The 13,499-nt window shown below is 53.8% G+C and overlaps 3 protein-coding genes across 3 annotated transcripts; 2 read left to right on the top strand and 1 right to left on the bottom strand.

Moving 5' to 3' along the window:
• Positions 1-1,541: 1,541 nt before the first annotated feature.
• On the top strand, positions 1,542-2,808 carry HER10_EVM0001530 (KH domain-containing protein; the record flags this gene model as incomplete). The annotated part of the gene is made up of 3 exons (XM_035471275.1): positions 1,542-1,950; positions 2,006-2,616; positions 2,671-2,808. 3 exons carry the CDS (start codon positions 1,542-1,544, stop codon positions 2,806-2,808), a joined length of 1,158 nt encoding a protein of 385 aa, XP_035335659.1.
• A 1,271-nt stretch (positions 2,809-4,079) lies between these two features.
• Positions 4,080-6,314, top strand: HER10_EVM0004189 (UAA transporter). Its single transcript, XM_035473841.1, has 3 exons — positions 4,080-4,722; positions 4,816-5,609; positions 5,682-6,314. Exons 1-3 carry the CDS (start codon positions 4,112-4,114, stop codon positions 5,912-5,914), a joined length of 1,638 nt encoding a protein of 545 aa, XP_035335913.1. The 5' UTR covers positions 4,080-4,111; the 3' UTR covers positions 5,915-6,314.
• A 1,108-nt stretch (positions 6,315-7,422) lies between these two features.
• On the bottom strand, positions 7,423-11,745 carry HER10_EVM0004450 (dual specificity phosphatase). The gene has a single exon (XM_035474094.1). The coding sequence runs from the start codon at positions 10,709-10,711 to the stop codon at positions 8,357-8,359; it is 2,355 nt and encodes a 784-aa protein (XP_035335939.1). The 5' UTR covers positions 10,712-11,745; the 3' UTR covers positions 7,423-8,356.
• Positions 11,746-13,499: the final 1,754 nt, after the last annotated feature.

Genomic DNA, 13,499 nt, shown 5'->3' with positions numbered 1-13,499 from the left:
GAGGGACAGGATACTTGCTGTGACGATGGCCCTAGCGTTGCGACATGTATTGCTACGGCCAACTTCCGCCGATGAGGTACACGTGATCAATTGTTGCAGGGTGGGGCCACGGGTAGTCAGCGTTGAGGTCTGGATGCGCTTTCCTCTATTCACTGTCGTACCTACCCGGTCTTCCTGCCCACTCAAGCCCCTCACAGATCAGTCCCTTCCATCTTCCAGCGACGAGCTCCCCCAATTCTTTCCCCAGCACACCTACCTAGGTACCTTACCTTCCCTTACGCGACCTATTCTGGACCACCGACTTCCACTCAAGTATCAGCAAGGTACCTCTTGCACCACAGCTTCCATTACACCCGACCACAGCCCAGGTACCTTACACAACCACCAGCACCAGACACCTTCAATAGCCAGACCGGGTACACCTGTCTTGCTACTCCAACTCACATTATCGTAAGTACCTTCTACCTTTGCTTTTCCCAGCCCATCCAGAAAAGAAGGAGTTTGAAAAAAAATACTGAGGCGCACCTTCCCTCCCATCGCTCTCACACACTCACATTTACCTACCGACTTTTTCTCCTCCCATTTTCCACTCCCACTCTTCTTTTCCTTCACCTCACTTCTCCACGACCGACCTCACTTCTCTCTCCCGGCCCCCAACTCTTCACCTCTTCCACCTCTTCACCTCACCAACTCTTCCAAAACAAATCCTCTCACGACCGCCTCTTCAACTCTTCCACTCCCACTCTCAACCTCTCGCCCACACCCGAGCGCCTCTACCTCTCTCCCATCTACTCCTCTACCCCTCCATCTCTCAACTTTCCCGATCCACCACCCACTTCAATCCACCACCTCATCCTCCCCGCCACCCACTACGCAACTACACATCCGTCACCGCAAACGAGCTGCACCAACGCACTCCAACATACCAACCTCTACAAACCGAAGCTTCCGCTTTACGGCTTCAATTCGCTAACGTCCTGCTTTATTGCTTGACAGCTGAATTTCTACAAGTTTCACGCTTCTACGTCAGCGCATTCACTTGCAGCCAGTACCTTCCTGATTAAAAGTTCAGGAAAATACTACAGTAAGTTACAGCACACAAAACTACCACCCCGCGCCATCATTACCCCCACTTTGAACGTGCAAGAGCTCCTGGCGTCAATCCGTCCACCACATCAGGACGGGTTATGGTCAGGCATAGCTGACCCTGAAAATCGTCACGCTCTATATGGTAAAAAAAATCCCGACTACCAAAATTACGTGCCACGGCCACGGTTTGGGAGATAGTGTCGATTCACCTGTTCACCTTCACGCGTCCTCGGGTGGGGAAGTGTCGTACTTGCGTGGGACTATCTGGAAAACCACAACTTCTACAAAATCTGGACTCTTACTCTCCCTTGCCTCTCACTCTTTCCTTCCACTACACCACTTCCTTTTCCACCCATTTTTGGGTTATTTGTTGGATTATTGTACTAATTGCGCTTTTTTGTTTAGAATCCCTTTTCGAATCAATTGCCCCAGCACTTTTCGAATCGCTCAAAATGTCCGCTACTCAGGATAACATTGCTGCCAACGGCAACGACCTCGTCGGCTCCCTCGACCAGTTGAAGCTTGATGATGGCGAGACCCGTCTTGGCCCTGACGGAGAGCCCGCGCCCCGCACCGACGAGGAGTACGCCGGCTCTCAGCTCACTTTGAGAGCCATCGTTTCCTCCAAGGAGGCCGGTGTCATTATTGGAAAGGCTGGCAAGAATGTCGCCGAGCTTCGCGACGAGACTGGCGTCAAGGCCGGTGTCAGCAAGGTCGTCCAGGGCGTTCACGATCGTGTTCTCACCATCACCGGTGGCTGCCAGGCCATTTCTGAGGCCTATGCGATTGTCGCGCGCGCTCTCCTCGAGGGCGCTCCCGCCATGGGCATGGGAGGTGTTGTCTCCAACACTGGCACCCATCGTAAGTCTACCTCATGTGGTGCGCAAGGAAGAAATCGCTGACATTGCAATCTCAGCCATCAAGCTCTTGATTTCCCACAACCAGATGGGTACCATCATCGGTCGCCAAGGTCTCAAGATTAAGCACATCCAGGATGTGTCGGGCGTTCGCATGGTCGCCCAGAAGGAGATGCTGCCCCAGTCCACTGAGCGCATCGTTGAGGTCCAAGGCACGCCCGAGGGCATCAAGGGTGCGATTTGGGAAATCTGCAAGTGTCTCGTCGACGATTGGCAGAGAGGCACTGGTACCGTCCTCTACAACCCGGTCGTTCGCACTCAGCCGGGCACAACCTCCACCATCAGCGGCACTTCAAACAGCTACTCTTCCGGTGGCGGTCGCGCCTCGGAGTACTCTGCCCCCCGCGTCATGCGCACTGGAAACGGTGCCGACTTCAGCACTACTACCAACAACGGCGGCAGTGGTGGCAGTGGTGGTCGTCCTTACGGCCGTCGTTCCGATTCTGATGCTGCTTCCCGAGGCCCTCCCACCCACGACGAGAATGGCGAGGAGCTCCAGACTCAGAACATCAGCATCCCTGCTGATATGGTCGGTTGCATCATTGGCCGCGCTGGAAGCAAGATCTCCGAGATTCGCAAGACCTCTGGTGCCCGCATCTCTATCGCAAAGGTATGACACCTCTTGATCACAAAACTCCATGCTCAAGATAACTAATCTGTCCAGGCTCCCCACGACGAGAGCGGCGAACGCATGTTCACCATCATGGGTACCGCCAAGGCTAACGAGTCTGCCCTTTTCCTGCTCTACGAGAACCTTGAGGCGGAGAAGATGCGCCGCCAGACGGCCAACTCTCCCGAGTAAAAAAAGCGTTTTCAGAATCGTCCCTTTTCAGTTCGTCATCCGGCCTCAGGAGCCGGTACTTGCAGACAATGGCCGCAAGGCTCAATATTTGAGATGAGGAGTGTCTTACTTCAGCACATCATCTCTGGGACGCGACAAAACGCTTTTCTCAGTTGCTTTGTTTTCTTTTGACTTTCAAATATCTGGGCCAAGGATCCCCAGACGCGCACAAGTATGGTCGCCGGGATGGGACCACGACAACTTTCACTTTCCGTTTTCACGAACGCTTCGAGTTGCTTTTTGGGAGGATGGTCCTCCGGTCTACGTTTGGGCAGGCATCAGAGGTCCCTAGGTCTACGGACAGGGATTGTATTCAGCCTTTCCAAACCGAACATACGGCACGACTTATGATTACCTCATGCGGATACCTCTTTGAAGCAGAGTTGCTTGCTTCAAAAACATTAGTAATGAAAATCGGCCAGCAACTCTACACCCGACCCTGTTTACCCATCCCCAACCCGCCACGATTTCTCACTGGACCGAAGATATCCTCAGTGGCCTGTGTTTTGCAGCCGCTTTTTGGGCTATGGAACTCTTTACGCTCTTGGTATTGACTTCCGATGCCAGGGGGATTCTAGATAGTAATATCCTCAGTGGCCTGTGTTTTGCAGCCGCTTTTTGGGCTATGGAACTCTTTACGCTCTTGGTATTGACTTCCGATGCCAGGGGGATTCTAGATAGTACATCCGACCCATAGCTAGGCGAATTAACACGTTTGAGCAAGGCCGCTCATAAAATTCTTGTCTCGTTGTCATTGATGCGTCTTGAAAACCTGTCGTGAACGTAGTCGGAAGGATGGTCTACTGGAGATGATGGCATTCACTCCTCTCATGTCCAATCACTGGAAATGGCATAGGCGAAGCGACAGAATCCATGGCGTTCTTGTCTCTATCATATGGGGTACCCACAAACGTAGCTGGTCATTTCCCAAAGACCATCGCTCTACAAGTAAGCATAGGCTGAGAAGGACGGTTGGAAGGTGTCGAATTGCTTCCAGGATGAATTTGCGATCATGATGTGATTGGCCAATGTCAAGCGGGGTTTTGGGGATAAGTGTTTGCAATGCCGATCCGGAGAGGAGACACCGGGCTGGGCTGATTCCTGATAAGGTTAGGGTGGCGGCAAGCAAGCAGTGGAGGGGAGGGACCCTGAAGAGGCTTGGGCGGAAAGGGTGCAGCGTGGTGTGCGTGGGTTGTGTGGTTCGGGGGGCACCTGGGGGGGTAAGATGCAACGGGTAAGCTGTCCACCTTATTTTTATTTTGGGATGAAGCCAACCTGTCATTTGCCCAGCTGCTCCTTTGACGTTTACTGTCTGCATTCGCTTGTCTCCGTGTCCACATCTCCATCTCGGGTGTCTATCTTGCTGCTGCTTAAGCTCGAGGTATCGCAGCACTTTCGTTCTCTTCAACAAATATCTTTTTCCTTTCAAGCTTGCATTGTTAGAAGCCTTGTACCCAGTCGTTGTTGCTCCCTTGCAGCGTTTCGTTTCTCCACCCCTTTAGCTGCGCGCGCCCACAGTCCACGATCAACGGGCATTGAGTCGCGCATCCATACTCGAGCTTTCTTTCCCCGTCTTTCGACACCAGTCTTTTGCAACACGACACACCAATCGATTCACAAGAGAAAGAAACATAGAGACGCAATGGCGCGCTCGAAGCAGGCCACCCCTATCCGTCGACAGACATCGTCCGAATACTTCAGCAAAGCGGACACACTCAAGCGGACGCCCAGCAACAGCAATGGCGCCGCGACTTCTGTGGCTACGAAGGAGGCCAACGGCAAGGTTGTCGCTACACCTGCGTCGGCGGTTGTTGAGGCAAAGGAGGCCGGCGCCCTCCAAATCCTGATTGCTGTCGGCGGTATCTACGCCTCCTTGTACGTCCTGGGCCCTTTTTTGACTCCCCTAATCCCGTGCCCTCTCCGAATACCTCTTCGCCCGGCGCATTGCTGACAATATATCTCGCGCAGTCTGACGTGGGCCTACCTCCAAGAGAAGCTCACGACGACGCCCTACGGCCCAACGTCCAAGCCCGAAGTCTTCAAGTACCCCGTCTTCCTCAACACAATCCAGTCCCTCTTCGCCGCGACGACGGGCCTCCTCTACCTGTGGTTCTCCTCCCGCAACGCCGCCTCCCTTCCGCCCGTCTTCCCCTCGCGCGGCATCGTCATGCCTCTCGCCCTCGTCGCCGTCACCTCCTCCCTCGCCTCGCCCTTTGGCTATGCCTCCCTGGCGCACATTGACTACATCACCTTTTTGCTCGCAAAGTCCTGCAAGCTTGTGCCCGTCATGCTCCTCCACACGACGCTCTTTGGCAAGCGCTACCCGCTGTACAAGTACCTCGTCGTCGCGGGCGTCACGGCCGGCGTCGCCGTCTTTACCTTGCACTCGGGCAGCAAGAAGAAGAAGTCCGTCGTCAACCCGGACGCCAACATGCCCTGGGGCATGCTTCTCCTCAGCATCAACCTGCTGTTTGACGGCCTCACCAACAGCACCCAGGACTACATCTTTAGCACCTTCAAGGGGTACACCGGCCCGCAGATGATGTGCGCCAACAACCTCATGAGCACGGCCGTCACGCTGGGCTACCTCGTGCTCAGCCCCTGGCTCGTCCACACCGGTCTCGGCGAGTATCTCGGCATGGACGTCGCCGGCAGCGCAGGCGAGCTGACGGCCGCGCTGGGTTTCATGGCGCGGTACCCCGCCGTGTGGTGGGATGTCCTCGGCTTCGCGGCGTGCGGCGCAGTCGGCCAGGTCTTTATCTGTATGTGTTGTTCCATTTTCCTCGTGATACCCGAGAAACAGCAGCCCTACTAACACTGCGGGTCTTTTCTAGTCTACACCCTCTCCACCTTCTCCTCGGTCCTCCTCGTCACCGTCACAGTCACCCGCAAGATGGTCACCATGGCCCTCTCCGTCTTCGCCTTCGGCCACAGCCTCACGAGCATGCAGTGGGCCGGCGTCTCCCTCGTTTTTAGCGCCATTGGCGCCGAGGCGCAGATTGCGACCAAGGAGAAGAGGGCCAAGGAGGCTGCGAAGCGCGCGGCGGCTGCTGGGAAGACGCAGTAAACGCAAGGGGAAAAGGGAATGTTCTTCCAAGGTTGTTTAGCTTTGTATTCGGCACCCTTGCTTCAAGAGGGCTCTCGACTGCAAGGCGGCAACTTCTTCTTCCTTCACGTTGACTATTTTCTATCTGAACCCCCTTTCTTCATCGAACCAATTTCTCATCCTCTTCGAGATATCCCAAAACCCTGTTAGCCCCGTGGTACACAACACAAAGGCCACACTTATTTCTTTCTCGAGGCGGGGGCGCAAACAAGAATAAGAGTACTGCCCATCCCTCCATCCAAAGCCTGTAAATAACAACGCACATCGTACAAAAGACTTGAAAAAAGGGAAAGCCTCAAAGTCGGGGGCTGGCGTTTGGTTGGTGTTTTTTTTTCCTAGTATAGAATCATATAAGGATACAGACATATACAGAGTATACACTTGAAATCTGAGACTTTTTTCCATCTTGCTGATCTTTAACTCATGCAATATGTCCTTCTTTTGAGACCGAAAAATGATGATTCTTGGTCTCATCGATCGTCCGGTTCTCAGCCTCTCTGGCTCTAGCGCCTTATGAATGAAGATTCTAATTGACTACAGCAAAAGGGGGTTTATATATCTGTGTGTTGCTTGACCACGTGAGATGGTAAAGGTCTCGCTCTAGGTGAATCTTGAAGAATGGCCCTATGCCAGTCGTTTCACGTCGTCTCACGTCGAGCACGCCACGAATGGACAGAGTCCGGTTAGACAGACAGAGACTTCTCGGCGAAAAAACTACTCTGCTCAAATCCCATGAATATCAACCCCGCCCGTTACGAACCCTGGGAGTCAGCAGCATCATCATCCAGACTCACGCGCAAAAAAGTAAAACATGAAGCTTTACTATCGAGGTCCTGTGTAACAGGGGGAAGGGGTTGGTTAGGAAGAGGGAAGTCAAACAATCCGACATTCTCCTTTTTTTCGGTGTAAAATATCCCCACATTCTCATCTCACTCTGCCCACAGTGTAAGTAAGTAGGTAATTATCAGGACCAGCAAGTAGTAGACTGGAGTCAGAGTGTTGTGCCATGGCATGCGTGTTGGACTACAGATCTTTTTTCTACCTCCTCCGGGCCTACATGGAAAATTCCTCATCTCTAAAAAGTTCCCCAAAGACGAGAAGATGTCTTACTCTCTCACACACTCCGCCGAGACTGCTGGAGGGAGGATAGAAGTCCGACAATGTGTAGGCAATTGGTAGCTTTTGCAACGAGTGTTGAACGTCAGACAAGCCCAACGCTTTGTATAGCGAGATGAGAATGAAAGTCAGACATATTGCCAACACCGCTCTGAGCCTTGTCTTTGACCATTGTCCTACTATCGGTACCACAAAGAGATAACCAGGACATGGACTTGTTACCACACACCTTGTTATGCTGGTAAATCACTTATGCATAGTATCACATTTACAAAGAAACAATCAAAAGCACTTGGTAATGCATACTTAGTATGGCTCTTCGTTTTTTACATTTCGTCTACTTCACCCCCATCCATGCATGCAGTTATGGTATCCTCGTCTCATCCTCTCCTGCTTTCCTTTGGACTCCATATGCGTTGCGGTAGACTCATCCGTAGATGGACCGCATTGAAAGGAAAAGAGAAAAAAGAAAACCCAAGCCTCAAACACAAGAAAATAGCATGGTGTCTTTGTGAGTGTTCCTCACGGCCGTACTCTCTTTCCAAGTGAGCCGGCCCCCGTTGGGAAAGTGCCTCATGAGATATAAGCCTGTACCAAAACCCCTTCCAACTCCCTCGTCCAAAGTGGGCACGCCAATAAACGATTGCAAGAAAGATGGCCGATCCCCGGTGGTCCTTGACTATCCATGTCCAAGCGATGAGAGACGTGTCTCCCATCTTTTCCGTTTCAATATTTGCGTTGTGAAAACGCAATTCTAAATTACACATTTTGGTTTATGGTTGTAGGGTACTTTTTCCGCAAAGTGGTTACGTGACGAAAGCCGTTGTTTCGCCACTCGCTGCGCTCTGAAAAAAAAAGGCTTGAAAACGACAAAAGAGATGCCAACTCCAGGTGGATGCACCATTGAGCTTGGCTGGTGTTCGTATGAATTGGGAAGTATGCACGTCCACACAATGGTCGGCGAGTTCCACTGTTGTCCTCCTTTTCGGTCCTTTGCCATTGACGATACGACTCCTGCAACTGCCTTTTGATCGATTGATGCAGATCGAGATATTCGTCTGTTTGGCGTGCACTTGTTTCGGAAATCGTCCAAGGCCTCGGTGTCCGTCAACCTCGTATCGATTACAACGACGGTCTGCATTGTTGCAATGCACGCGTATTTGACTAGTTCCATGTCGCAAAAAATAGCAACAATAGTCAAAGTTCGGCCGAGTACCGCCGAGGTAGTTCGGTCCCGGGGCGTTTGGTGCTAGTGACTAGTGGCGGTGTGTTCCGTCCTGGCTGCGGTCATAGCAGCTCATCAATAGACCTCACAATTGGCGTTTCACCTTTTGTAGGCGGACTGCGCGGGTCGGCAACCTGGGTGGGGCGTCCGAAGGGGTAGAAAGGATCCCTGGGGAACATTGTTTCTCTAGGCGAGAACAGACCTTCGCTTGGAGTTGGCGGAACCTCGACAAACTGCATGCCTGGAAATCCGTGATGAGAATCGTGCAGCGGGTTCTTCGTCATCGTCTCGGCCCGGGGTGACAGGAGAGCCGCGTCGTCGGGAACTGCGCCAACCATGAAGTGTCTATCCTTGGGGGCTGCAACGTCCTCTTCGCGTTCCAGTGATGGGCCAAGGTTCAGACTAGAAAATCCAAAGCCAGCGGCAGGGCCGAATAGATGAGCTCCAAATCCGGGAGAAGGGGGCGGGCCAGGCGACGGCGGCGGCTTGGCAAAGAACGATGATGATGATGGTGGTGCAAGGCCCGAAACTGGCGGCGTAGGCTTGAAAGGCATCAAGCGATCAACATCAAAGTTCCCAAACTTGGCAGAATCGTCGTTCTCCTTTTCTGACCAGGAGAAGCTTGATGGCGCTGAAGACGGACCAGGTGAGATTGGCTGACTGCCGGGTGTTGAATGGCCTCTGGCACGGGTAGGGCTGCCCTTCTTCGGGCTCGAACTTCCAGAGCTCCCTTCCTTCTCTCCAGGCAGAGGAGCGGTCAAAGGCTCTTTGGGTGCAATGTCAATGGCCGCATCTGCAGAGAGCGTCAGGCGGTGCTTGGTAGGGCTTCGTCCAGTGCGCGGGCGGAAGGCTGATCCAGGCGAGGTCTTCTTCTTCGACATCTGCTTCTGGAAATCCTGCAAGCAGTACATGAGCTTCATGTTGGGGCTGATCCACTTGCTCTTCTCCTGGGCGGCGTAGTAAGCGTCGTTGACGCTGAGCTCGGGGTTGCGGTACAAGCCATAAGCGATAATGAGACTGGCGGATCGACTTGCGCCTTGCTGGCAATGGACGAGTACCTTCTTGCCCTCCTTCGTCCGTGTCTCAATGGTCTCGCAGAGGTGCATCAGGTCCTGCGCAATATCCGTGTTGTGGTCCCAGGGCATGTGGATGTACTCTGGGCGCTTGATAGAGAATGACATGGCCTTGGGCGTTGTCGGTGTTTCCGGTCTGTCGTTGGTTGGGAACTCGAAGGCGGTAGAGAAGCTAGCGTTTGACACAGCCGTGTCGGGAATGGGGCTGAGGACGGCAGGAGAGTCTGACATGACCTCGTCTGACTTGGGCAAGAAGTTGAAGGGGTTTTTAACTTCCCGCGCAACATTGATGACGGTGTCGAATTTGGAGGCTTCGTCGGCGGTCGGCTCCAAGTACAGATAGACATTGTCTTCGTAAATTGCGATGGGTCCATCCGGATAACCCGGCGTCTTCTGGTCCTCATTGTTCTCGTTCTCGTGGTAAGGTTCGAAGTCGAGGGCGGCGCGGCTCGCGAGCTGAGTTCTAATGGGCGAATCCTCCTCAACGATTGTCGTGTCGAAAGACTGGCCCATACCAGTCTTTGTTGGCCTCAAAAATTCTGAGAGACCCGACTCGTTTCTTTCCAAAACCTTGGGGAATGTCATTCCACCCGGAGGGCCGAAAGTCGCAGACTTCAGCGAGGGCAGCATATGAGGCGACGAAGTCGAGTGCTTGAGGGCTCGTCTCTGCAAAATGGGCGCCATACCAGGGGTGCCAGGGACCTCGAGGGTGTTTCGCATGACCAGATCTGACGTTTGGGTCTTGAGGCTGAGCTGACTAGGCTTGCGCCTCATTGCTGGAATGGTCGGCTTGATGAAAGAGGGCGATGCGGGCTCGGAAACCAGTGTTGAGGCACTATTTCCCATGAAAGGCGGCTGAATTGACAGTCCCTTCATGTTCTTAGGGCGACGCGGCGAAGGAGACGTCATCGGACGGCCGAAGCTAGTGGTTTCTGCTGCGGACATGGTGTTCATTGAAGACAATGGACCAAGGCCGCCAAAGGATGTGGCCGGGAAAGAGTTTAGGGGTATCAAGTTGACAGGAGAATCGGGTGATGATGAAGGGGACGGGTCCGACAGCGGGGAGCAGTCACTTGTTGAGAGCGTCGTTGTGGGCGAAGACTCGGCAGACTCAGACGCCTGAGTTGAGGTGCTATCGTGGTGCTTGTGAGAGTGGTCCATGGTTGGTCGCAAGGACTGGACCGGGTTGGCCAAAGGCTTTCCGGTGGTCTCCATATCGATCAATTTGGGGTCGACGAGAGTGACGGTCTCTTGAGCGGCGATTGTCTCTGCGTCAAGGTCGAAAACTGACATGAAGGAGGGGATTTGATCTTCGTAGATCCTTCTTGCCGCTGCTGACGGCATGGTTCTGTGTACCTTTTGAATGGGCTGCCCGAATCCCTTCTCTCTTTCTCTTCTCTTGCGCGAGGGAAACGTGTTGGCGGCAGTCTCGGGGGACGAGACTGTGTAGGCCGCGAGGGGCAACGTTGGCGTAATGATTAAAGAAATGGTTGCGGCGTTTGGCGTGGAAGGAGCGGGAGTCGCGATTGATGTTTGTAGAATGGAAAGAAAAGGCCGGTTGGCAGGCGAGCGGGCGGGCGATTGATTGTAGATCGGAGGACAGCGCTGCTGAATCCCGTGAATGGCTTTGTGTCCTCGTCGTCGGCGGGGTGGTTGTGGTGGTCCAAGTCTCTCGGCAGGACCGAAGTGTCTCTCTGTTCTCGAACTCCTCCTCGTACTCGGGGCGGTGCCGCAGGGTGCGCAGGGCAGGTGACCAGTCTCGCGACAGGAATAGGTCAGTCGAGTGTTCGTATGCGGCGGGGGCCCTGGTGGGTAGTGGGCAAGAGCAGTAGAATGGTCGTCGTCGTGGTGGTTCGTGAGGTAGGAAGGAGGATAGAGGAAGACGAAGGGGAAGAAGAGTAGTAAGTTTGGTTGGTGATGGAAGAGAAATGGAGAAGAGAGAAAACAATGGCTAGTGGTCACGACGAAAACGGCGGCTCGGGGTTAGCACATGCTGTTGGTGGGAAAGAGATGTGGCACGGTCCGGTCAATACGGATGCATGGAAATCGCCAGGCGGGTATGCGTAAGGTGAGTGTAAGGTAAGGTGGTTGAGGGAAGAAGGATACTGCAGCTGGACTGGATTTGCTTGGTTTGAAAGGCGGCAGAGTATCCGTAGAATTGAGAATAAGGGGAGGTAGTGAATAAGAGAAGAGGGGGTGTGTGTGGTGGTTTGGGATTGGGGTGGGAAGAAGGGAAAATGGTGGAAGAGAGACGTGAAGTGGTTGAAAGTTGAGGTGAATGGCGGACGTGGGAAGGGTTCGAGAGAGTACCTAAGGCAAGGTAGAGTTGGGGATGGGCCAACAACTGGAAGGGGAAGGAAAGAGGAACTGGGGCCCTTGGGGCTCTTGCTCTTGCTCCTTGGGGGGGGGGGAGTGTGGGTCGTGGCAGAGAGGGCAGAAGTGAGAACCTGAAGGTGAAGGAAGGCCTGCACGCAAGCGACAACCAAGCGACTGGAAAGTGAAAGGCAGGCCGTCTGTCGCCCAGTCAGTTGCCCTCGTCGAACATGGACGGGCTGGGTTTGGCCTGGAGATGCTGGTCAAGGTCTCAAGGAAGGCCAACGGGTGGTGGGAGGGTCCCCCCAGCCCAGGATCAAGTTGCTGGCTGAGGGCGAAGGGCGACCAGGGCAGGGGTCCTTCCTATCCCTGGTATACCTCGGAGTAGGTACCGTGCAGTAGAGACCAAGGTATCACACAAGGGAAGTATGCGGCAAGAGATACCTATTGAAACCTTACAATGCACTTGCCTTTCCACTTCCTATGCGGCTGGTCCTCGGTACGTACCTATCTTACCATGCCTCGTCCCCCCTCTCTCTGTCGCCTTCTGTCTGAGGTTCACCTGGCAAAAGTGTCTGGGTGCCCGGTAAGGATTACCAAGGAACGTACCTTCTCTGAGCCCTTCCTGTGCCTTTTTATGTCCTCAGGTTAAGGTAAAGTACGGATCACATCAAGTAGCAATTACTACGAATAGAACACCAAGCACTGGATCTCTCCAAAGTGACTACGGATACCCTACGCATTCCCTTCTCACCAATGTATCCGGCATAGTAGTCGACATACAACGTAGACGTACTATGATGGTGAGAGGACAAGAACCACCAGCAACAACTGGCAAGTCTGGACCCGTACGGAGTACCCAGTGCTAAGGTAGTGGAGAGAGCAAGGAACCGGACAAGACTGGAGACTCGAGAGAGCTCGATGCAAGTGACAGAATTCCCTGTCTGGTCACCGGCCAGCACCTTTTGTCACAGAATGCTGGCCAGAACCCATCGCGCGTACGGGTACGGAGTATGGATACCTAGAACGTGAAGACAGCCCAGGCAGGCTGCAAAAGCGAGGCAAGATGAGGAGGAGAGAGAGCAAGGCACGGGACACATACAGGCACAAACTGGAACCCATCTCGACAAAACAAAGTAGGTAGTGCTGGCTGGCGGAGGGGTCAGATCGGGAATTGTTAGTGCGGCCTCGTCTACGGCCTCGTCTGCGCAAGCGCTACCCCCTTAGCTCCAGTATGCGAGGGCGTAGGCTGTAGCCGGAGGTCACTACGCGAGAGCCGTGGACTAGCCCGCCGCCATTGACGAGGACTTGGACTGGTGCCCGTCCTTGGGTTGATTTACTGTTGTTTTAGAGCCGTGGGCACCATCGCGCGACCAAGCCTAGTATATTGTCCACAGGCTATCAGAGTAGTAGTCTGTATCGAACTGCCCGCTCTGTCATCGTCAACACGGCACTCCGCTGTTGTGGGTACGCAGCAACGAACGGACGGACGGACACAAATGTGGTGACTCTGACCTGACACCTGCAATATGCAGAGAACAAGCAGCACAGAAGGCACCCGAACATCAGCACGTCTGTCTGGTTGGGAGTCTGGAGTCTCGACTGACTGATGCTGATGGGCAAAAGAGGGTGGAGGGGCAGAGGCAAGAACCCGGTGTTCCGCTGCCGCTGGCTGCTGCGCTGCAAGATGCAGAGGAACGGCAATGACTGGTCCAAACCCGGCTTCTAGGCCCTGGGTCCTTCTCTTTCCGCTCTCTCAGAGTCAGATCTCTGTCAGCTTGGTCTTGCAATTCACCAATTCGACCAATTCCTCCTTCTC

Source organism: Colletotrichum scovillei, assembly GCF_011075155.1.
Source record: "Colletotrichum scovillei strain TJNH1 chromosome Unknown Contig00003, whole genome shotgun sequence".
NCBI lineage: Eukaryota > Fungi > Ascomycota > Sordariomycetes > Glomerellales > Glomerellaceae > Colletotrichum > Colletotrichum scovillei.
The sequence above is the reverse complement of the archived record's forward strand: the minus strand, read 5'-3'. Positions and strand labels throughout refer to the sequence as shown.